General features: G+C 31.3%; 1 protein-coding gene and 1 pseudogene across 1 annotated transcript; both read right to left on the reverse strand.

Moving 5' to 3' along the window:
* Positions 1–419: 419 nt before the first annotated feature.
* Positions 420–18,845, reverse strand: LOC131614462 (uncharacterized; annotated as a pseudogene).
* Positions 18,846–20,031: 1,186 nt separating this feature from the next.
* LOC131612157 (F-box/kelch-repeat protein At3g23880-like) lies at positions 20,032–21,586 on the reverse strand. The gene has a single exon (XM_058883969.1). The coding sequence runs from the start codon at positions 21,319–21,321 to the stop codon at positions 20,212–20,214; it is 1,110 nt and encodes a 369-aa protein (XP_058739952.1). The 5' UTR covers positions 21,322–21,586; the 3' UTR covers positions 20,032–20,211.
* Positions 21,587–24,712: the final 3,126 nt, after the last annotated feature.

Raw genomic sequence — 24,712 nt, forward strand, 5'->3', positions numbered from 1 at the left:
TAAATTAGCTGTTTCATTAGCTGATAGATACAAAATGACATTAATGACATTTTAATTAATGAGGGTAATAATATATTTTAGTTAAAATAATAAGGATATTAATGGAAGAAAAACTCACAAGCTAAAAGCTACAAGCTCAAAAGCTACTTCAAATAGCTTTTGAAAAAAAAGCTAAAAGCTAGTAAAAAAGCTACAAGCTAAAAGCTAAAATAGAGTTACCAAACAGAGCTTTTTTATTAATACGAGCTGAAAAGCTAAAAGCTAAAAGCTAAAAGCTCTTTTTTATGTCTTACCAAACAGACTCTAAAATGGGTCTTATTAACCTTACAATATACTCCATGTCACTTTATTTGATTAAAAGAGAAAAAAACTTTCAAAACATACCAAAGCAACGTAGTTTTTTTTTGACAAGAAAGAAACTATATCATTTCATTAATAATAATATTCTGGATACATGTTGGAATATCAGTAAAATTGTGAAAACTAGCTAGGGATGGAGCCACCCGTGCAAGAGCATGAGCAACCTCATTGGCTTGTCTTCTAACGAACTTAACATGAGAGTTCCTTAAAGAGAGAGTAATTAACCTTCTACAATCATTGACGATAGCTCCGAAGTCCGAGTCGTTTGGCTTCACAGAAATCACACTATCGACAACTTGCTTTGCATCTAATTCAAAATCCATATTATCAAAGCCCAGATTAATAACCCACTTTATAGCTGACAACAGGCCTATGGCTTCTCCTATAGCCACTTCAGTACATGGGGAGAACCATTCTGTTCGAGCTGCAATAAACTGGCCAACATCGTTTCTAATACAAATACCAATGCCTACCTTATTCTGGGAGAAGGATGCATCAATATTACACTTGAGACGACCAGCATAAGGTTTGCACCACCTAGTAACAATTGATCGAGAATTGTTAATCTCACTGATTTGGCGATGTTGTTGAGCATTTTTCCATCCCACCAAAAGTTGAGTCGCTCGTTGACATATTACCTCTGTCGGTTCCTCCACGGAATTCCAAATATGATTATTTCTCCCTTTCCAAATGCTCCAGAGAATGATGGAAAACAGAGATAGATGGTCATGATTTGAAACCTGCAAAAAGGAAAAAATAACAGAAGCGAACGTCCCTCCATTGCTGATACATTGTTGCAACATAGGCCATAACCCCACTTTTGTCCAACACTCGACACTTTTGGGACACTGGAGGAATAGATGGTAGGAGTTTTCCTCATTATTACTACAACCAACACAAGTGGCAGGGCAAGAGATTCCTTTATCCAAAAGTCTCCGTCTAGTAAACACGCAATCTCGACATAGCCGCCACAAGAAATTCTTCACTCTCGGGGGAGTTTTAATCTTCCATAACAGATTCCAATTTTCATTAATTCTAAGATGAGAAGTATCAATAGCTTCATTGATGCAATAACGATAAGCACTACGAACTGAGAATTTTCCATCTTTTTCACACCTCCAAATCAATTTGTCATCACGGACCGAGAGAAAGAGCGGTGTGTTTTGCACCTTTTGCGCAATCTCTTCACCTGCTAAAGACAAAATCAATTCACGATTCCATTGTTTACCATTTGGCATCATAAAATCTGATACTTTGAGATTACTCACGAGCAAGTTATGTGGCCACGGATTTTCTATAGAAGTACCATCATAAATCCAGTTTTGATTCCATACCGAAATATTTTCTCCGGATCCTATACTCCATTTGAGACCTCCCTTCATCACAAATTTGGAGCTCCAAATACTCCGCCATACATAACTGGGATTATGACCAATATTAGAGTTCAGGTAATCAGAATTAGGAAAATATCTGGCTTTGTAAAGACGAGAGACAATAGTATCAGGATTAGCCATAATTCTCCATGCTTGCTTGCTTAGCATCACATAATTGAAAGCACTGCAATTCTTAAATCCCATACCCCCAACATCTTTCGGCATGGATAAGCGATCTCACGATAACCAGTGAATGCCTCTAGCTCTATCTCTTTTATTGCCCCACCAAAAAGAATTCATCATCTTTTCAATCTCATCTATCAAAGTAGAAGGGAGAAGAAAAAGACTCATCATATAAGTCGGAATAGACTGTAGCACCGATTTAATCATGGTTTCCCTCCCTGCTTGAGATAAGCTTCTACTACTCTAGGAATTAATTTTCTTCCAGATTCTATCTTTAATAAATTTGAAGGTTGCTCTTCTACTTCTACCAATCATAGAGGGGACACCAAGGTACTTACCAGTGCCCAGCACTTGTTGAACTCCTAGAGAGGTGGCCAACAAATTCCTAGTATCTGAGTCAACATTCCTACTGCAATAGAACTCCGATTTCTGAAAATTGAAAGCTTGACCAGAAGCATCCTCATACGTAGTAAGAATATCCTTCATAATGTTAGTTTCTTCATTAGTAGCTCTGAAGAAGAGAAAGCAGTCATCGGCGAACAGAAGGTGAGATATAATAGGAGCATTCCTACAGATTTTAATACCATGGATATCACCTCTATTTTCGGCTTTTCTGATGAGAGCCGAGAGGCCTTCTGCACAAAGAATAAATAAATACGGGGAGAGAGGGTCCCCCTGCCTGCCTCAGCCCACGGCCGGGAGTAATCGGACCAACCGTATTACCATTAACTATCACAGAATACTCGACAGTTTCAACACAAAGCATAATCCACTTGATCCATTTCTGACAAAATCCCATAGTGATAAGAATATCCTTCAAATACTCCCAATCAATCCTGTCATAAGCTTTACTGATATCAAGCTTAAGCGCTATCTCGCCAACTTTGCCTCTGGTTTTAGTTTTCATATGATGAACCACTTCAATAGCAGCCATAGCATTATCTAATATAGATCTTCCAGGAACAAAAGCTGACTGATTATCAGAGACACACTTCCCTAATACTTTCTTGAGTTTGTTTGCAAGGACCTTCACTATCACTTTGTAAAGGACGTTGCAGAGAGCAATCGGTCGCCAGTCCTTCATCGAGGTTTGGTTTTCGCCTTTAGGAATGAGAGTAATATTAGTTTTATTAAGACTTTCTGGAAAAGTACCGGTTTCAAGCCAATCACAACCTGCGTTGAAGATATCCGTACCACATGTATCCCAGAATTGATGATAAAAGCCCGAATTATAACCGTCAGGTCCTGGACTTTTATCCGCTTGCATGGAGAAAATAGCATCTTTGAATTCTTCAATAGTGAACATCTCAGTCAACAACTCGTTATCATTATCAGTAATAGAACTATCAATAGCTTGTAGAACCCGATCTCGAGAGCTAGGCTTCTCTTGGAAGAGATCAACAAAATAGTCATGAGCCACTTGACACAATCCCGAAGTGGAATTAGTAACGTCTCCATTTTCCTTTGTTAGAGATTTAATCGTATTAGCTTTCTTCCGAACAGTAGCAGTGATGTGGAAAAAGCGGGTATTCAAATCACCGTCCTTGTACCAATGAGCTTTAGCTCTCTGCTTCCAGAACAAATCATCTTTCACAAGTAACGAATTCAAGCGATTCCTAAGGGCTGCAAAATAATTGAATTCTCTGTTACAAGTATTATGCCTGGCAGCATCCAATTTTTTACAAGTGTTATCAATATCCTTGCGAATTTTACACCAATTATGTCGGCTTCACTTTAACATTTCTTCTCCACACACATTCTGTTTCATAATAATGTCTTCATGATCACAAGTGAGCCATTGCTCACATACAAACTCTTTGAATCCCGGTTCTGTGAGCCACAAATTTTCGAATCTAAACCCTTTGCGCACAACATGCTGAACCGAGAGAGAGTCACACCTAAGGAGGAGCGGATAATGGTCGGAAGAAGCTGCTGCCAAAGCGACGTAGTTGAAAAAGGCAACTGTGGTATATTAAAACTAGTGCCAATACATTTAAATAATAATTTTTCTGACAAGTATGACTTTACAAATATAAGACACCACCGATATTGGTGTTACGAGTCAGATTGGGATAGTTCTTTTTAATTTTTTCTGTTGCTAATCCATATTTTAAAAAAGAGCAAATGTGTTAAGTATCATCCTATTAGATTACATGTTATTTTTTTTCTTTTTCTATTAAAGGAAAGGTATTCATAATTAATAATATTATTTAATTAATAATTTTTATAAAAGATTATCATCAAAATGTTTACTATAATTGAATGGCCATTGAAAATAATCTGTTACGTCTAACAACAATTTTTTTCCAAAAGGCATTGGAAAATATCAAAAAGTCCAATTTATAATTTTCAATGTATATTGGATTGAAAAATCACATGGAAGGTCGGAGGTTTTATGAGTGAGAAGTTGTCTCTCTCCTGAATTTTTTATATGAACTCCTGAATTTTTTATATGAACTCCTTCATCTTCACTCCACCATTATTCCTTCACTACCCTAACAATCCTGTCTGCCACTTTAAAAAATATTTTTGTTCATTAGTTTCGTTTCTGTTAATTTCATCTCATATTTGTTTCATTTTTGTTTTTTTTTTTTTTGCAGTTGTATTTGGCTGAGAGATGAAACGGCGCCGGTGACGATTTCAAACTCTTTTCTAAGTCATTTTGTGTCTCTATTTTCTTCTACTTTCTGATCTATCTTTGTCTCTTTGCTTTTGATTTTTGTTGTATTATAATTATTGATGAGTTGTTGGTATATGAATGATGTTGTTAGTATAGTTGATGGTGAAGAGTTGTTATTGTAATTGATGATGTTAGTTGGTTAGGATGAAGTTATTGTTATTATCATGTTAAAGTGATTATTTGAATTTGTCTATGGTTGGTTTGTGGTTGATTAGTGAATATTAATCTGAAAAAAGAGACATAGAAAAGGAGAATATTTTTATTTAAAATGTTTATAATTTTTAGTTGTTGGAATTTAATTTATTTACAATAAATCTCTTTTGTATATTATATTAAATGCCAATAAAAATATTGGAATTCATTTAAGATTTTATACAAATTTATTATAAAAGTTTTATTATCATGATAATATTTATAGAGAAATGGAATTAAATATTTTATAAATGAGTTATCATTCAGGCCTAATATCAATTATTGCTCAATTGTATCATGATGCATTGAAAATGGTATCCATTATTACTCCATTAGATAATTATAATAATACTATTGGAAGCGGATAAGGAAAATAAATCATACATATATACGTGAAGTAATTACTGATTTTCTTTTTTTTTTGCAAGATATAAAATATTTATATATTTTACAATGATAATAACTATATGGTAATATTACAGGTTCCTAATTTTTTAATCATACTCATATACATTTATATCATTGACCTATTTTTTTTTTTTGTTTTTATAAATTATATAGGATTTATTTTATTATTAGAAATTAATATGAAAGACTATATATCAATATGATAATCTACACTACATTTTTTTATATCTAAATGTAAAAAAAATTAAAATAAATTATTTAATATTTACGATATATTTTATTTTAATTTTAGACATATGAAAATCAAATAAAATAGAGTATATTTTTAAAATTGTGTTGTTTTACTATAAAATAAATATATTATTTGTAAAAAACTAAAAAGTGCAAATAAATTTAAGTTCAAATTAATATTTTATATTGTATTTTAATATGAAGAAGAAAAAAACTATACCATTAATTTTATAAATTGTGAAATTAAATTTGAAGATGACAATATCATTTTGTTTGTTTTTTATATTTTATTTTTTTCAAAAAATGTAACACACAATCTCTCTTCATTCCAATATATATATATATATATATATATATATATATATATATATATATATATATATATATATATATATATATATATATATATATATATATATATATATATATATATATATATATATATATATATATATATATATATATATATATATATATATATATATATATAGAAACACACAATTAATGTAATAATACTAATAATCCTATATAACTAGTACCTAGACCCGTGCGAGGCAAGTGTTAAATATTTTTAAAAACACTTATAATTTAGAAATTTTACTTATAGTTTAGAAATATATTGATATAAATAATTTTGATATAAGTAGCATTTGTAATTTAAAATATAAGTTAATTATTTTGATTTTTTATAATATTATTTAACTGTTTAAAATAAATTTAGATAAAAATAATAAATACAAAAATACCATTTATTTATAACATCAAATTAATAATTAAAGTAGGAAATAAGTATAAATGTGAAATTAAAATAGAAAAAACACAAATTTTATGAATGGTAGGAGATAATTAAATTTAATTATAAAGCTATATAAATCAGAGAGTTGGGGAGACAAAAATTTTAATTCATCTTTTAAACTCCTATCTTATATTGTTGAAGTTCTTCAACAATTTTTTAACCAAAAAAAAGTAATTAATATTTAAATATTTAAAAATGAAAATACTTCTCTTAACCCATGCTCTTCTACAACTCAAGTTATTCAATATTAATTTCTGATGCTTTAATGCATACACCTAAAAAAATATAATTAAGAATTAGAAAACAAAAAAAATTAGAAAAAAAAAATATAGCCAAAAGTTTTAAAAAAAATATTAAAGATATAAAGAAAAAGAAAAACTATAAGTTTAAAGAGGAAGATGATTCAAACATACCATTAAATCTTAATTTGTGATTATTCAAAATATTCACCTATGGAAGAAAATATAACTAAAATGCTATAGTAATTCAAAAGTCCTTAAACATATGATCTCTAATATATGTTCAATTTAAGTAAATATTTTATCGGTCCATCAGAAAAATAGGTTCGGTCCATCGGGCATATGCCTATAATTTTTAAATTTTTCTATATTGTAAATTTTTGGATTCTATTGATATTATATGATTTTATCATCTAATAGAAAATAAATTTAAACATCGTTAAGTTTTATAAGGAATCTCTGACAAATCTTGGACAAATAACAATTGTTGAAAAACTTAAAAGAAAGAGTTTTTGAAAAATGGAATGTGATAAGTAAATTGCAAAAAATATCATATGAATATAAATTATCATATAAATATAAAATTCATATATTATGAATTTATATATGCAAAAATATAGGATGAATTTGTTCATCTTTCTTATAAATATTTAATACATAATAAAATTAAATTAAATAAAAATGATGACAAATTTGAGTTTTTCATAAGAAAATTGAGTTTTTCATAAGAAAATTGTGTTTTTCATACATCATTATTGTCTCATGTTTTTTTATTGAAACACATATTATATCAATTTTTAGTATAAATGTTATCATTTTATCACTAAATATTTAGTAAATTTTTATGATTGTGTTTATTTTGCAAAAAAATGTATGCATTTATTTTGTAATGGTTGTGTTTTAGAATATACATCTAACCTATTAATTATTAATTATTAGAGAATTTATTTACCCACCTCTTCGGAAATGCATTTCCGAAGTTTTTTTTTTTTTTAAAATTTTCCTAGACTTCGGAAATGCATCTCCGAAAACACCAAATGGGGGTGTTTTCGGAGATGCACTTCCGAAAACACCTTTTTTCAGATTTTAGTGTAATTCGGAAGTGCATTTCCGAATTATGCAGAAGTCTATTTTTTTATGTTTTTTCTAATAGTCCCGTACGAAAGATATACAAAACGTATAATATATACAAAACGGAAAAGGCTGAACAAAACAAACGACATATCAACGTAAAATACTAATATAATAAATAAAATTCAAATAATATATACAGACCGAGTCATAGTGTGCGAAATATATAATACGAATACAAAAAAAATAAACCCGGACCCCTATTGGGTATGCCTAACCCTCTCTCCCTGGGACCTTCTCTGTCGCCGCACGGCCCGCATCAGTGACGATCCTCTCCATCACGGCGACTGCCTCTGGACCGCCTTGATCAACGATACCTCGATCCAACGTGTCCCGCCCAAGCATCTCTATCCGCAGGCAGATCGGCAGGAGATCAATGGCGTGGTCATCCTCGGCTTGCTGGTTCTCCAGGATCTCCTCGTGTGACATGCCCCTCCACACTGTGCTAGTCCTGGGTGACCCAAAAGCGACGATACTCCTCCATGACCACATGACGCTCCCAATCCTCAAATATGTCAGTGAGCTGCACTCGGGTCACTGTGTCGGGAGCAGCCTCAAAAGGTGACCTGGGTATCATCTGCACAGATCCAAACTGCCGCATGCACCGCTCAGGGAGATACCGCCCCATGGTGTTGGTCCCGCATGCCAACGAGCCAGAATATAACGATATGCTGTCAAAGGGGACAACATGAGTGTAGTCGGAATGGCCTCCAACTGACGTTATCGTGCATTGTGCGGTCGAGGTACCCACGGTATGGTCCCACTACATTGTTCCCCCTCTGGAGAACGTATCTGGCGGCCCTGGGCATGGCGTCCTCGTAAGCGAAATCAACGCGGAAGCCGTGGATGCAGTTTTCTGTAACTTCCATGGCAGACCCCTGCTCCCCGTGTGGAGGGTCAACATCCGGTACCTCCTCCGCCTCGTGGTATGTCACTTGTAACATCCTATTTTTATTAGATTTTATTTAATGATGATTATTTGATATTTGATAATTGTTTGTGTGTTTATTTAATTATTGTTTGGGTAATAATTATTTGATTGTGTGGTAATATATTACTTAGCTAATTAATAAATGGTAGAATGTTATTAGAATTAGCTATTGGGCTTAATGGGAATTAGAAATAAGAATAGTGGATGGGTTAAGCCCAATGAGATAATGAGAGTTAGAATAGAATTTTATGAGTTAACCTAAATTAGATAGAAAGATAGAAAGAAGAGTAGAGAGAAGAAAATGGGCATAGAGAAGAGAAGGGGATTATAGATTTCTTGAAGTTAGAAGGAGAAATTCAAGAGGTAAGGGTTTGAATCCAAGTTCTTATAGACTATATGATTGGGTAATGTGTCTTGTTGTGATTATCTCTTCATCTTTGCAATTTCATGAACACATAGAAAAGTTAGGGTTTATGCTATTTTCTATGGATTTACATGATTAAATATGATTTTGATGATATATGTTGTTCAAAAATGATGAATACTGGTTGTATTTGATGTTTATTGATGTATGGATTGTGTTTGGGTTAATGGGTGTTGTATGAGGGGAGTGGGGAAGAAAAATGGTGATTTTCTGAGTTTTACGCAGCATAGGTCGACCTACACAGAGGTATGAGTCGACCTGAGCATCTTAAAACAGCAGAAAATCCATTTTCCTTCAGCATGCGTCGACCTATAGGTTCTGTGAGTCGACCTATAGCATCCTTGTGTCGACACATGAGTCGGCGAGCGCATACCCGAGAGAGATGGAAAACAGCAATGTGTCGACCTATGCTTTCTTTGCGTCGACCTGCAGATTCTATTTTTTTGGCAGATTTTTGTAAAGGCCATAACTTTTGATCCGTAACTCCGTTTTATGCGCCGTTCGAAGCGTTAGAAAGCTAATGAGATTTTCTACATGATAGAGTAGGTTTGATTGGAATTTGTTTAATTTAATTATGATGTTAATTGAAAATAACATGTAATTATATATGTATGTTATGGATGAATCTTGTATGATCAATGTTCATGGATGCCTTATGAGATGTTAATACCATGAATTATGTGATTGATTGCTAAATGTTAATTGATGTGTGATATTGGATTGAATTTCATGTTGTGTAATGTTGTGCAAAGTTGTAAAGATATGATTGTGTAGTTTAAGAGATAGAGAGATCGTCTTAAATGCATGAGTCTTGTTTTGTTGCACACGTACACAAGCATGAGTCTTTGAAAGTGGCAATGTGGGGTAATCTCGCGAAGGTTATTTACTTGTCCCAAACCTAACGAGTATGGGGTTTGAAAGCTTAACGAGTATGGGGCTTTGAGGTGGTTATCTAGTCTAGAGAGAATGACAATCGGCATGACCGGAAACGATAACGGAGGGATCCACATGCATATCGCATAGAGTCACACTTGAGTCGCACGTGTCGGTGTGAAATGTTGTTATGTGTGATTATGTGGTATGAATGTGTGGATGTGAATTTGATTGATAGGCATATATGTGGAATGATGAATCATTTTATATGAATTAGAGAACGAGATGAGAACGAGATATATGTGATTGATACATATTTGATGTGAAATGTGGAATATATGTATATGTATGAGTGATATATGTGTATATATGTAAATCGTTAATATATGAGGTTGTGAATTTGATTGCGATGCTTGATGGTATGGAACATGTTAACTTTATATCGGAGATAAATATATGTTTTGTGAAGAGTGATGAATTCTTGAAATGTATGCTTAATTATGTTGCATTTCCCATTATTATGTTTTCTATAAGAAGTTGAATTCTCACCCTTCTGTTTGAATGTTATCCTTCGTTGATAACGTGCAGGTTCCGACGAGTAGTAGCTTGTCCGAGGATTTAGCCGAGGAGCTTCTGAGTTTGTTATTGGATTAGGTAGCGAGTCATATGCTCTGATCATGTAACACTTGGGGGGATTTTATTTAGACTTATGCTTATGTTTGGATATTGCTATTCCCTATGTTTTGTTGGATATTCGAATGTATTTGTTTGAGATCTCAGATATGTTGTTTAAGGCTATGTGGCCAAGATTGTGGATTTAAATGTTAATTCGAATTTGGTAGATGAATATAGTATGGGATATATTCATTGAAATTTTAATAGCAATTCAATTGTTTTCCACAAGCGTTTATGCATAATGTATGAAAGCATGAGATATACATTTGTGTTACAAATATGATCTTTGCGTATTAAGAGTGTTGGATGTTTTGTTTTTGGTTTTCGTTGTGATGAAAATAACATGTGGCTCCCTTTTTCCTTATGCATGATTACTCTGTGTGATTGAATGATATATTTGGGATAAGAAAAGGGGTGTTACATCACTGCCTCCTCCTCCTCCTCTCGTACCTGCTGGCGGGAAGAAGATACCCGAGCCAGACGACTCCTAGATCCAGATGCAGAAGTACCCTCGTCCATCTGCACGGGAACTCGCACACGTCCCTGTCCCTGCCCTCGTCCCCGCGTCGATGCCAACTGCGCCGCCCGCTCGCATCTAGCCGACGCATTCTGGGTCTCTCTACCCTGTCTGATGTGTGCTGGGTTGCTTGTCATGTTCTTGAAAACAATTGAAATCAATAAGAATGCGATACAATAGAAAAAACAAAAAAAATCAATTCTGGACCACTTCAGAAGTTCATTTCCGAAACTGGGATGGAGGTGTTTTCGGAAATGAACTTCCGAAACTCCCCTGCGAAGCAGTTTTCTGCAACTTCCATGGCAGACCCCAAAATCCAACTTCAAAACTAATTTTAATCAATCTAAACAACCTAAATAGCAGTATCAACCTACCCTAATATAATTTTCGCAAGTTCTAAACACCCTAATAGAGATATGAATAATGGATCTAAAAATTGAAAAAAATGATAAACTTACCACTAATAGAGATTGAGATGATTTAGGTTGAGAGTGGGTCGCCTTTGGCAATCTCTGACTAGTTCACACACTTGCTTTTGCAGAAATTTTGAAGAGAGGAAGTTTGAAGTAGATTTAGGGTAAAATGAATGGAGTAGGGGGGCTGTTTTGCTTACTCTGCAAAACGCGTAGTATTTCCGAAATGCATTTTCGAAATTCTGTTTTCGGAAATACATTTCCGAAATAAGACAAATTTTGAAGAAAAAAAATGCGCTTTCGCAGATGCATCTCCGAAAACACCATTTTCTTGCATTTCGAAAATGCATTTCCGAAACAGGGGATATTTTGGTAAATTCACCAGAGGTGACCAAAAAAGTAGGGAGGTGGGTAAAGAAATTTCCTATTATTATTACATATAAGTAAATAAATATGACTATTTTATATTTTAAAAATTAAATGAAATCCAATTAATAAAGGTATATTATTTATGAAATGACAATTAAAAATAATTTACTAAATATTTATTGATACTGGAAAATAGTTTTAAATAATTGTGAAACTATCTATCTATATTTTTAAAATAATTTTATAATTTGGGAGAATCCAATTAATTATTAGTTGTCAACGTAAATAATAAGATCAAATTTTTAATAACTTTTCATAATAATAATAATAATAATCAAACAACAATAGAAATGAGATTGCATAAAAAAATTATAATACACAACAACAAAATTCATAGCCTGTAGAATGATATTGAGTCTACACTTTAAATTGTAAATTAAATTATTTATCAAAACATGACCATACCAAAAGAGATAAAATTAGGGTTTTCTGATTGATAAGAAAAAAAAAACACAAACCCTTTAAGTTATAATCATCATTTTTAATGATTAATTTTTAATTTATTATAAAATGGTTTTTTAATTCTAAATTATAAAATCAAAATTGCATTTTTTAAGATCAAAAGTTATTTCAATTTATTACAAATCTAAAATTATCTAAAATTATAGAAAAATAAAATACATTAGTACGTTCATTATAATTAATTAAATTTGAAGATTAAAAAAGAAACTCGAAAAGATAGAAAATTGATTAAGGAAAATCCAGGTATAATTTCCAAATATTATTAATTCAATAAAATTGATTCATTTAATAATAATTGATTCATTTAATGATAATTGATAATTTTAATTGATTTAATATTTTATAGATTTAATGGCATGATTAATTTTAATGATCAAATTTTTAATAAATTTTAAAAATTAGCCAAAAAAATGTTAAATTAGAATGCGACATGAGGATAAGTTAGGATGAAGTGTTTAAATAGACTGAGAGAGAATTTTGAACATTAAAAATATACCATGTCAAACCATGTTCCAATGTCAAGAATTAAAAATTTAATTATTGGCACGCAAAGATTTAAAAAATTAAATTAATTCAAATTAGTATAATTAAATAAGATAAATGCGATAAATGATATATATGGATATAAATAATAGTCAGGTTAATGTAACTTGTTATAGCTTGTTATAGCTTGATCATAAAGCTTTCTTTTTTTTCAATTTTCAAGGGTAAAATAAATGCTATTAATCAATAAATTTATAATTATTATTAAGGAATAAATCTATAAGAATCTCATAATTATGTAGAAGAAAAAACAGATGTAGAAGAAAAAAAAGGAGAAATTCAGTTGAGGCATTTTCTCGAACACATTGCAAGCGGAGTCAAAATTATGTTTTTTCGAAAAGGATTCAACAACAATAATAACAACTAAAATCAGTAGTACAAGAAGTAATAAAAATATAATAATCAAGAAACCACAATTTAGTCTTACTCTTTTTTTACTTCCACTATTTTTCGTTAATTTTTATATAATTGTGACCGGAAATCCCAAACCGCAATGCTGAAACCAAAAGCCTGCTCGAAATCTGACTAAATTTATACAACAACATGAACCACAAACAACTATATATGTCAATGAGCAAGAACAACAAAGTCATTAAATCAACTTTATCATAAATTTTACACTACTTTTACCCATTCAAATTATGTCCCAAATGAAAGTTGTGACGATTAACATCAGGAAGATTGAAAGAAAAAACCTAAAGTCGTAAACTTATTCAAATCCAAATCTGAAATCTCAAACCATAAAAAGTTTGCATAAGAAAATCAAAAGATAAAGAAAACATCAAATCTGACAACCGGAGAAGATGAACTATTCAAAAAATTATGATATGAATGTGTAAAACTCATCTTTGATACAAACTATGAACCTGAATGATTACTAAATGGGAAAAATACAATAACCTCCCCTGAACTCTAGCAAAATGTAACTAACATCCCCTCTATTTTTCACATGACACAAACCACCCTTGCAGTTAACCTAATGTTAAGTGCCGTCAAATATAAAATAAAATAAAACACGCTCTTATTTTCTCTGTCTCTTCTCCTTCTAAATTCTAGGTCTCTTTAATTTTTCCTCCAAGAAATATTAATTTTTCAGTCACTTTTTCTCACCATGGAAGCATCATCTAACAACACCACCTAAAGTATTGGGTATTTTTCTTCATCAATATCGTTCTCATTGCTTTCATTCTCAACAACACATTCTTTGTCACTTTCGTTCTCGCCACGTTTTCGTCTACACTATATTTGCTGCTTTCGTTTTCTCAACGCTTTCGACAAGCCGTCTTTGTTGCTTTCATTCTCTCCACGCTCTCGGTTATTGTCGTAACAATTATAAAAAATTATAACTGCAATTTTGACCAAATTTAGTTTGTGGTTATAGATATATATGGTAGCAAGTCTATTGAAATTTATAATTATGCTTGTTGCTGTAGATGTTGCTTTTGTTTTTTTATAATTCATGTGTGGAATGGGGTCTGGTACTAAATTTCCATAACAATAATGCATATAACTTAAATAATAATGCTTATGCTGCAAAACTAATGTTGCTGCATATAATTTTGTTGTTGTTTCAACATCCATTGAAAAATAATAGTTGTTGCATCGAAAAACCATTGCTAATGCTGCATATAATTTGGGTAACAATGTTTTGTCTGCAAAATTAATGTTGTTTCAACATCCATCAAAAAACAATAGTTTTTAATTTTAAAAAATAATTAATAATATATTTAACAGACTAATTAGCGGTGTTAAATTGATCAGGGAGGTTTTTGTTTATTTTAAAAGACTTCAGGGGAGGTTAGTGTATAATGTCAAATTAGATGGGGTGTCTGTGTCATTTAAAGAGACTTAAGGGGATGTTAGTGTATTTTCCCCTTACTAAATCGGTGACACAAACCACAAACTTGTTTTTCCAGAATACGTGAAGAACGGAAGAGGAAAAGTTGGATGAAGGTTTCCCCTTGATGGAAATCTAAAAATATGGAATAGGAAGGAAGGAGCATATCGTAAATTTTGAAAAATAATTGAATAAAAAAGAAAGAGTGGTAGATGCAGTGGATTCATAATGGTATTATTGTCATGTTTTATAGATTAGTGGAAGGAGTGTAGAGGAATTGAAAGGTTGTGGTTGTTTCAGAACAAAATTCCAAATTGGTAGGGTTTAGTGATAACTATTTTCAAGACAAGGTCATAAAAACACAATGTGTAATTGGTTTTTCCAATATGTGGTAAAGTGGAAAGAAATAAATAGTATGCAATAAAATATGATTTCATGAGTCCCATAACAAACAAATTTTATACATTTATATTTATTTCATTTTAAAAAAAAATATTATCATTAAAACTTTCCTCTCATAATTAAATAAGATCTTAATTAAAAATTGAAGTCATGTAGCTCTTTTTTCTTTTTTATATATTTAACTTTTTTTGTTTATTTGGTTTTATTTTAATTTGATTTTTATTTAGTTGTGTATATTCATTAATTAAATAACAATCAGTCAAAATATTTCTATTTTACCCTGGACGGTTCTTTGTTTTTTTTTTTTGCTTAAATTTGTTTTTCATTATTTTCAGATTATTTTTTGTTTCTATTAAATAGAATTTTAAATAAAATTAGTTAAAAGAATTTTAAAAAACATTTGAAGGAATGGGCACTCCTTCCCCTTTTTTTAGGATAATTTTTATTTTATTTAATTGTTATGCATTTAACTTACTTTTGTTAATAGATTTTAATTATTAATTAATAAATAAACCATAATAGCTTTGGATTTGGTCTTTTGCTTTTATTTTAAAATAAAATAATAATTAAAATTTTTTAAAATTACATGAGATTTTATTCCAGTTATAGCAATCAAATATTATAAGAGAATACAATACTTAATTTAAAACGTGTAAATTATGTCTTACTAATTTATTATCGTCTTTTTATGTTTCAAAACTTGAATTTCTGTTTAAATATAATACATTAATATTTATAATATAATATAATTATTATTATGATTTTCTATATATTTGTTTACTATAAATTTTATATTAGTTCAAAAAATTTGTAATAAATAATAAATTTAAATTATAAGTGTTTTTTAAATATTTTGTTTACTACTAGTTGTATTTTAATTCATCTAATTATTTTATAAACTACTATTATTAAAAGTATTCTAATAAATAAAATTTTATTTTATTATTAAAGTCAAATCAACTAATTATTTCTTCAAAATTTTAAATTTTATTTTATTATGAAAATCAAATCAACTAATTTTTTCTTTAAAGTGTATAAATTTTATTTTTTTGAGAAAAAAATGAATTTATTTATTCCAAAACAGTGTAAATACAAAGTCGATCCCTAGGATCCAGGCTATCAAATCGACTAAGGTCAAGGCCCAGCAAAAAGCCTACAAACCAGCTCTAATTTTGATAGTATCTATGATGTCCTTGTTGCATATTCTATCAGCATCTCCCTCTTGGAATATAATTCCATTCCTTTGCTGCCATATACTATAAACACTTTCAGTTACTGCAATTTTCAACAGACGAGATCGGTTGCTTCTGCTTTGAATTTGGGTACAGATCTAATGTAGCTCAGCTTGCCATTCCACTAGATCATGAATAATCTTCATTCAAGCTAAAACTTGCAGCCACACAGTTCTGGTTTTTGTACACTGAAAAAACAAATGATTACAGTTTTCACTAAGGCCACAATACACACACTTACCATCCGTGACTATGCCAATTTTATTAAGCCTCACCTTAGTTGGTAGTCGAAATGTATAAAGTTTTAAAAAGTAATAGTATTTATGAAAGATATGTTAGGATTTGAAAATTTACATATCCTTTGTAAATGTAAATTAATTAACTAAACCCTGTCCAGAACAATAACACTCAAGGTACTAACATCACAAGCCGCATCATATAAGAATGAAAAAGCACCCTGTTCTTCAACCTCCACAGCTAAAATTCTTGACTTCAACAAATCAGCTTGCCCACCGTAACCTCAGCCACAACAAAACATTCAAAAGCCAACAATACAGCACCAAACCATCTCACATGTTGCACAAAACTAACCTGAACCGGAATTGATATCCTAATAAAACACACCAAATCACAAGCCACTCTTTCACTACCAATCAACCCTGGAACTTGATGAAAATACATTGAAATAAAATTGTGCAAAACAGAATGAATTTTCAACTAGCTAAAAAATTTCTGTCGCAATTCTGATTTCAGTGAACACTCAAAGAAAATATGGTGCAGAGTCTCTTCATTATCACATTCGAATAGACACTCATATTGAGAAGCCACCATGACACACTACATCAAAACAGATTATAACCTTTCCATTATGTGACTTGTTCGTTGTTGCAGCAGGTGATTCAAACTACATAATTATCGACAGAAATTACATTTGAACCACATTCAACTAATGACATATTTCACGAGTCCACATGCTTTTAAAACAAAATATTGATATAGATTCTTGGTATATTATGCTCTCTCCTTCATTTTCAATTTATTAATGAAAGTGTATTAAATATGCATGTCAATTTTTCCTCCTCAATCTGTATATACTTAACATACTGTAACTTTCATATTTTGTTTCCCCTCAATAAAACATTAATTATAGAAATTGATTTACAAAAACAAATTAGGGACCGACATGATTGCTTGCATATCAATTGTGTATAAACCATCAATTAATCTAGTTCTACCGATCACCTTTTTTCTTGGTATTGTCCTGCAAAAATGTACAGGAGTCAGGCAGTAAAAATAGTAGAACAATTATTTTCTTTAACTAATTGAGGAATAGATAGGAGATTAGTATGAAAGTTTGTAATAGAACGTTAGTAAGCTGCAGATCAAGAGAAAAATAGACAGTTCCAATTAAATTGGAAGTGGCAATAGTATTGTTTTGTAAGTGAATTACTATAGGTTTGATAGGATGGCTATCAGTAAGTAAAGAAATGTTGTTGGTGATGTGATATGTGGCTCCTGTATCGATAATCCAGGAGAGAGAGTTCTTACCAAAATCAATATTGGTGTTGGTGTTTAGGACAAGTGAATAATTAGAGTTGGAATTGAGTTGAATGAAAGTTATATCGGCAGAGTGCGTTTTAGATGAAGATTGTTGCATTGATCTTTTGTGAAGGAAAAACCATTATTGGATTTCTCAAAGGTAGAATAGGATTGAGCTGGTTCTGCATTGTTAACAGCTGAAACCAAATTTTGAGAACTATTTGAGTGTCCTCCATGGTTGGTTCTAGCATGTCTTCACTGTATGATTGGTTTTGTTACAATAAATGCAAAGCAGATTCTGATATGAGCCTCGACCTCCACCATTAAACCTTCCACAACCACGACGATGATAACCTCCTCGGCCTTGGGAAGAAGCAGCGTTGACAGAAGTTTTAACTTAGATTTTGATTCACAATCGGTTTCAGCAATAACAGAAATATAAAATTGATGTTCTTGTTGTGTGACTAGCGCAAAAGCTTTGGCAACAGAGGGAAAATGATCCATTAACATAATTTGAGATCGAACATGAGAATACTCATCATTTACCCCTTTCAGAAACCTAATGGTATAATCCTGATCTCTAAATATTTTTAAAGATTGATCTGCTCCACAAGAACATTGAATTGCACATTTACATGTTGGTAATTGACGAAAATTCTCTAACTCATCCCATAGCGATTTCAATTCAGTGTAATAACGAGAGACATCAAGAGTTCCCAGAGACATTCTACAAATAGATTCATGTATAATAGCAATTCTAAACATATCACCTTGATCAAATCGAGCGTGCAAATCTTGCCAAACATCATAGGCTTTGTCGTAGATAACAATTGATTTGCAAAGATTCTTTGAAACAGAACGCTGAATCCATGCAAGAACAAGACTGTCACACTGATTACATTGATTGAAGAGAGCATCAGATTTCGATGGAATTGTAATTGTTTCATCAACAAAAACGATTTTGTTCTTCGACATTAAAGCAACGCATCGATTTTATCCAAGATTGAAAGTTAGGGGTTCCTTGTATAGGAGGTGAAACAAGATCGATCGATGGATTTTCACTAGGATGGAGAAAGAAAGGATTGGATACGTTCGTTGCAAAATTAGCATATGATTCAAAGCTCGGATTCGTCATTTTTTGATGAAAATTAAAGGGAAAAAACTATTGAATCAAAGATGAAATAGAAATGACTCGAAACAATGCATCAAGAAAGGATGATCATAAAGAAAAATTACGGATCCAGAGCTCAATGATTGAACACTGATACCATCCAAGAAAAGAGATAAAGAAGAAGCAATTTTCATAATTATTCAATCAAATTGAAGTGATAGTGTAGGCTACACACATTATAAAAAGTGATCAAACTAATAATATTATTAGCACAAAATCACACGTTTAAAAATTGGTAATCAACATTCATAATATTTTCTACAGCTCACTACATTTTTTGAATTAGGATTATTCTAAAAGAAAAATATATTCTTCAAATCTCCATGCTGGCACTGCTGTCGTTAGTCTCTTCGCTATCAATAACAAACACTGTCATTTTGTTTTCTAGCATCAATAATTTTTCCCTCTGAAATCATATTTGAATTCAAAATTCCAGTTGAGTAACTTTTTTTTTAATATATGTGGTATCCAACCATTCAGATCGACTAATCCACATAGAGGGCACTTGAGGGTTTGGAGTTTCTTTTTGGTTCCGGGCACCATCGAACTCGAGACCCCAAGGGGAGCAAACCCTTGGGACCCGAGCTCCCTTCCAGTTGAGTAACTTGATTTTCAGCCCCAGAAGCAGTCAATCATTTGAGCATTCAACTAATGAAATATTTCATGAGTCCACAGTGCAAACCTTTTCACTATCTCATAATGGAGTCATCATGCTTCTAAAACAATATATTATTGCTATAGAAACTTTGTTTATAAAAAAGGTCAATATGATCTTATTTGTTTATTCATAGTTTCATACATAAACTAATTACAAATATAGTGTAGACTAAACTAAACATCATATGCATTAACATGGCATGTAGTTGGCATAACTAGTGTCCATTGTCGAGTGATTTTTCCAGCTAAAGGAAAGACGTGATATCATCCTACAATGCAATAAGTTCTGCGTCAATATGTCAAGCTCACAAAAAAACAGTAAAATAATGGAAGGAAACAAATTGCTAATGTAGTAATGTTTACATAAAGAAAACATATAAAATACTGCAAAAGAGAAAACATTATCATCCTTCATGATACCTAGAGTTCAGAGTGCAAGATAAATATAAAGAAAAGCATAAATGCTAACATTTCCCAATCAGTTCTTCTTATTTGTTATCACTACTCATATTCTTAAGCCTCCTCAGCGCCACAAGGGAGTGAAAGCAGAGAGTCTGTATACACAACCATTTGGGATCTTATGAATCTCTCTGTGTCGATTCCCTTACCACAGGAGTGATGCTCTAGCAGCTGTCCTTTGTCATTAAACTTCATCAATCTACCTCTACCGTCTGTTCCAATCATATCACCAGATTTTGTAATGAACCTTATGGACAAAGAATGGAGCATAACAGGATCGACAGAAAATTCAAGAATCTTAGTCCAAGATGAATGCACAGCATAATTTTGCATCACATATATCTTAACCGTACGCTTCCCCACAATCGATGCACAGATGAGCCCACCAAGTACTGACAAACCGTAGTTGTCAGGACCATCATCATTTGAAGCACCATCATCATATGGCAGAGCTATCTCTGACATTTTCCTTTCCTTAATATCAAAGGCAATAATAACCTCTCTTATCTCAAAATTAAAAACCACCCAATGAATAGCATCATTCAAGAACAACCCAACATCGTCATATGTGGTCGTAATAAGATAAGTAAAATGAGAATCAACCTCAATCTGTTTCCACTTATTAGCTCTCAATGAGAAAATCTCCAAGTTAGTATAAGGAGCAGCTTTACAAGACAGCAAAACTATCAAGTAATCATCAGTTGAATGATCGTAAACAAAACCGTATAGATGATTGTAAAGACGGAGTTTGGAGGCCGGTATTTTTTTGTGGACACCAGTGGATGGATTCCATAGATAAAAGTCTGAGTAAGTGTGCAAAAATATAAAGCCTCTACAGGAACCTCTAATTTCAGTTCCAGGACAAATACGAGGAGGCCGAAAATGATGGGTTAGTGGAGCGTATGATGAATCATCGGTAAGCGATGCATCAAAATCAACAATTAGGGCTTTAGGATCATTGGGAGAATATGTTTTTAAAAAGACAAGGCCATGTGTTGTGGGTGAGGCAGCAAGTTGAAAATGTGAAGTTGCAAATTTGGGATCGGAAATAAGAGAGAGCCATGACTTACAGACGCATTTGCATCGTAATAGAGTCTTCACCGGCAACCTCAGCAGGATTTCAATTATGAGTTCCAGGGGCAGACCATCGCTCTTCTTCGCCATTTGTTGTTTTCGAACAGTGTGGTTAAAATTTTCTAATGCTCGAATCAGATTTGGCGCATTTTGTTTGTTTGGATGGGTGTTCAGCTTCCTACTGTGTTCAAAGTTTTGGATTCTCTGGAAGTTTTCGATTCCTTGTTGGCTTTTTTTAGTGGAATTGGTTGGGTTTATGTAATAATTGTAGTTATGAGGTTAGGTGGAAAGATTGGAATTTGGAAGGTTTATCCTGTTGATTGTCAGTTACGACTTACGAGTCAGATTGGGAAGCAAATTTCTCAAGTATCAGCATATTAGACTACATGTTTTTTTTTGTTTTTTCTATTAAAGGAAAAATATTCATAATTAACAATATTATTTAATTATTTAATTAATATTAATTATTATAAAAGATTATCATCAAAATGTTTACTACTATAAGTGAATGGGCATTGAAAATAATGAGTAATTGTTACGTGTAACAACAATTTTTTCCAAAACAGTATTGGAAAATATCTTTTACAATTTACAATTTTCAATAAAATTTGAATTATAATTCTTTTCAATATTGAAAAATAGATTGGAGGTTTAATGAGTGAGAAGTTGTCTCTCTCTTTATATCAACTCTTTCATCTTCACTCCACCACTATTCCTTCACTACCCTAACAATCTTGTCTGCCACATTTTTTTCTCTACAATATTAATAAAAAAATCAAATGGAATCCCAAGCCTCGACCATGGTTGTTAATCTTTAAAATTCTTTTGTGACGGTTTCAGACTCTTCTCTAAGTTATTTTGTGCTTCTATTTTCTTCTACTTTCTGATCTATCTTTGTCTCTTTGCTTTTGATTTTTGTTGTATTATAATTATTGATGAGTTGTTGGTATATGAATGATGTTGTTAGTATATTTTAGAAATATATTGATATAAATAATTTTGATATAAGTTGCATTTGTAATTTAAAATATAAGTTAATTATTTTGATTTTTTATAATAGTATTTAACTGTTCAAAATAAATTTAGATAAAAATAATAAATAGAAAATATCATTTATTTATAACATCACATTAATAATTAAAGTAGAAAATAAGTATAAATGTGAAATTAAAATAGAAAAATTACAAATTTTATAAATGGTAGAAGATAAATAAATTTAATTATAAAGCTATATAAATCAGAGAGTTGAGGAGACAAATATTTCAATTCATCTTTTAAACTCCTATCTTATATTGTTCAAGTTCTTCAACAATTTTTTAACCAAAAAAAAAAAGTAATTAATATTTAAGTATTTAAAAATGAAAATACTTCTCTTAACTCATCCTCTTCTACAACTCAAGTTGTTCAATATTAATGTCTCATGCTTTAAAGTATACACCTAAAAAAATATAATTAAGAATTAGAAAACAACAAAATTAAAAACACAAACAAATATAGCCAAAAATTTAAAAAAAAAAATATTAAAGATATAAAGAAAAAGAAAAACTATAAGTTTAAAGAGGAAGATGATTCTAACATACCATTAAATCTTAATTTGTGATGATTCAAAATATGCACCTATCTATGGAAGAAAATATAACTAAAATGCTATAGTAATTCAGAAGTCATTAAACATATGATCTCTAATATTTCTTCAATTTAAGTAAATATTTTATCGGCCCATCAGAAAAATAGGTTCGGCCCATCGAGCATGCCTATAATTTTTAAATCTTTCTATATTGTAAATTTTTGGATTCTATTGATATTATATGATTTTATCATCTAATAGAAAATAAATTTAAACACGAGTTTTTGAAAAATGGAATGTGATAAGTAAATTGCAAAAAATATCATATGAATATAAATTATCATATGAATATAGAATTCATATGAATATAAAATTCATATATTATGTATTTATATATGAAAAAATATAGGATGAATTTATTTACCTTTATTATAAATATTTAATACATAATAAAATTAAATAAATAAAAATAATGACAAATTTGAGTTTTTCATAAGAAAAATGTGTTTTTCATACATCATAATTGTCTCATGTTTTTTTATTGTCTCATGTTTTTTTATTGAAACAAATATTATATCAATTTTTAGTATAATTGTTATTGAAGGATAGAAAAACACTTAGAAAGGGGAGGTTGAATAAGTGTGTGACTTTAAAAACTCTTAACATAAAAACAATTAACACAATTATTTTTATCCTGGTTCGTTGTTAACGAAACTACTCCCGTCCACCCCCTTAGAGTGATTTACCTCAACTGAGGATTTAATCCACTAATCAATCTTGATTACAATGGTTTTCCACTTAGATACCCTCTAAGTCTTCTAGAGTATACTGATTACAACTTGATCACTCTAGGAATACACCACTTAGAACCTTCTAAGTCTTCTAGAGTCTACTGATCTCACTGATCACTCTAGGAACCTTTTACAATCAATGTAAAATAAATGTTTACAAGAGTATTGAAATGCTTCTAAGAAAGCTATAATCACAACTGTGATATTTCTCTTAAGTTCTAAGCTTAACACTCACTAAATATTACAATTGTTGTGAGGTTGAAGATGGAGTTCGTGAGTATTGAATTCAGCAGCGTTTCAGTATTTTTGCAAGAGTTGTTGTTTATGCTTCTGATCAGAACTTCATATTTATAGGCGTTTGAGAAGATGACCGTTGGGAGCATTTAATGCATTGCGTGTATAGTACAGCTCTGCATTTAATGTTTCACACTTTTGTCAACTACCTCAAGTCATGCTTTTGCTGCTTTTACTGACTTTGACTTGTGTAGCTTCTAACGTTCCTTTTGTCAGTCAGAGTAGTCTGTCATCTTGTACTTGCTTCTGATCTCAGATTTGTGAATACAACGTTTGAATAATCAGAGTCATTCAGCTTGGTGCAGAGCATCTTCTTGTCATCATACCTTGAAGTGCTTGAGCGTGATACCATAAGAACTTCAGTGCTTCTGCTTCTGATCTCATGTTCTTCTGATGCTTCATAGACCATGTTCTTATTTTGCTTGACCATCTTCTGATGTCTTGCGAGAGCATGTTCTGATGTTGCAATCTTGAACCTTCTAAGTCAGTGCTTCTGAGTGCTGAATTGTGCATACTCTTTATATATTTCCTGAAATGGAAAATGTAAAGGATTAGAGTACCACATTCTCTTATACAAAATTCATATACATTGTTATCATCAAAACAAGAATATTAATCAGAACAATTCTTCTTCTAACAATCTCCCCCTTTTTGATGATGACAAAAACATATATAATTGATATGAATTTGCAATCAGAATATCAGATGACAAAAGACAATTACACAGATATAGCATAAGCATATAATCAGAGTGTGTGAATATGTCTCCCCCTGAGATTAACAATCTCCCCCTGAAATAAATACTAGAAGAATTTTATAAATAAAAGAC

Source organism: Vicia villosa, linkage group LG6 (assembly GCF_029867415.1).
Source record: "Vicia villosa cultivar HV-30 ecotype Madison, WI linkage group LG6, Vvil1.0, whole genome shotgun sequence".
Classification (NCBI taxonomy): Eukaryota; Viridiplantae; Streptophyta; class Magnoliopsida; order Fabales; family Fabaceae; genus Vicia; species Vicia villosa.

What these genes read in the sequence shown, in the direction of transcription:
- LOC131612157 (XM_058883969.1), bottom strand. Translation starts at nt 21,321, where the DNA reads ATGGCGAAGAAGAGCGATGGTCTGCCCCTGGAACTCATAATTGAAATC.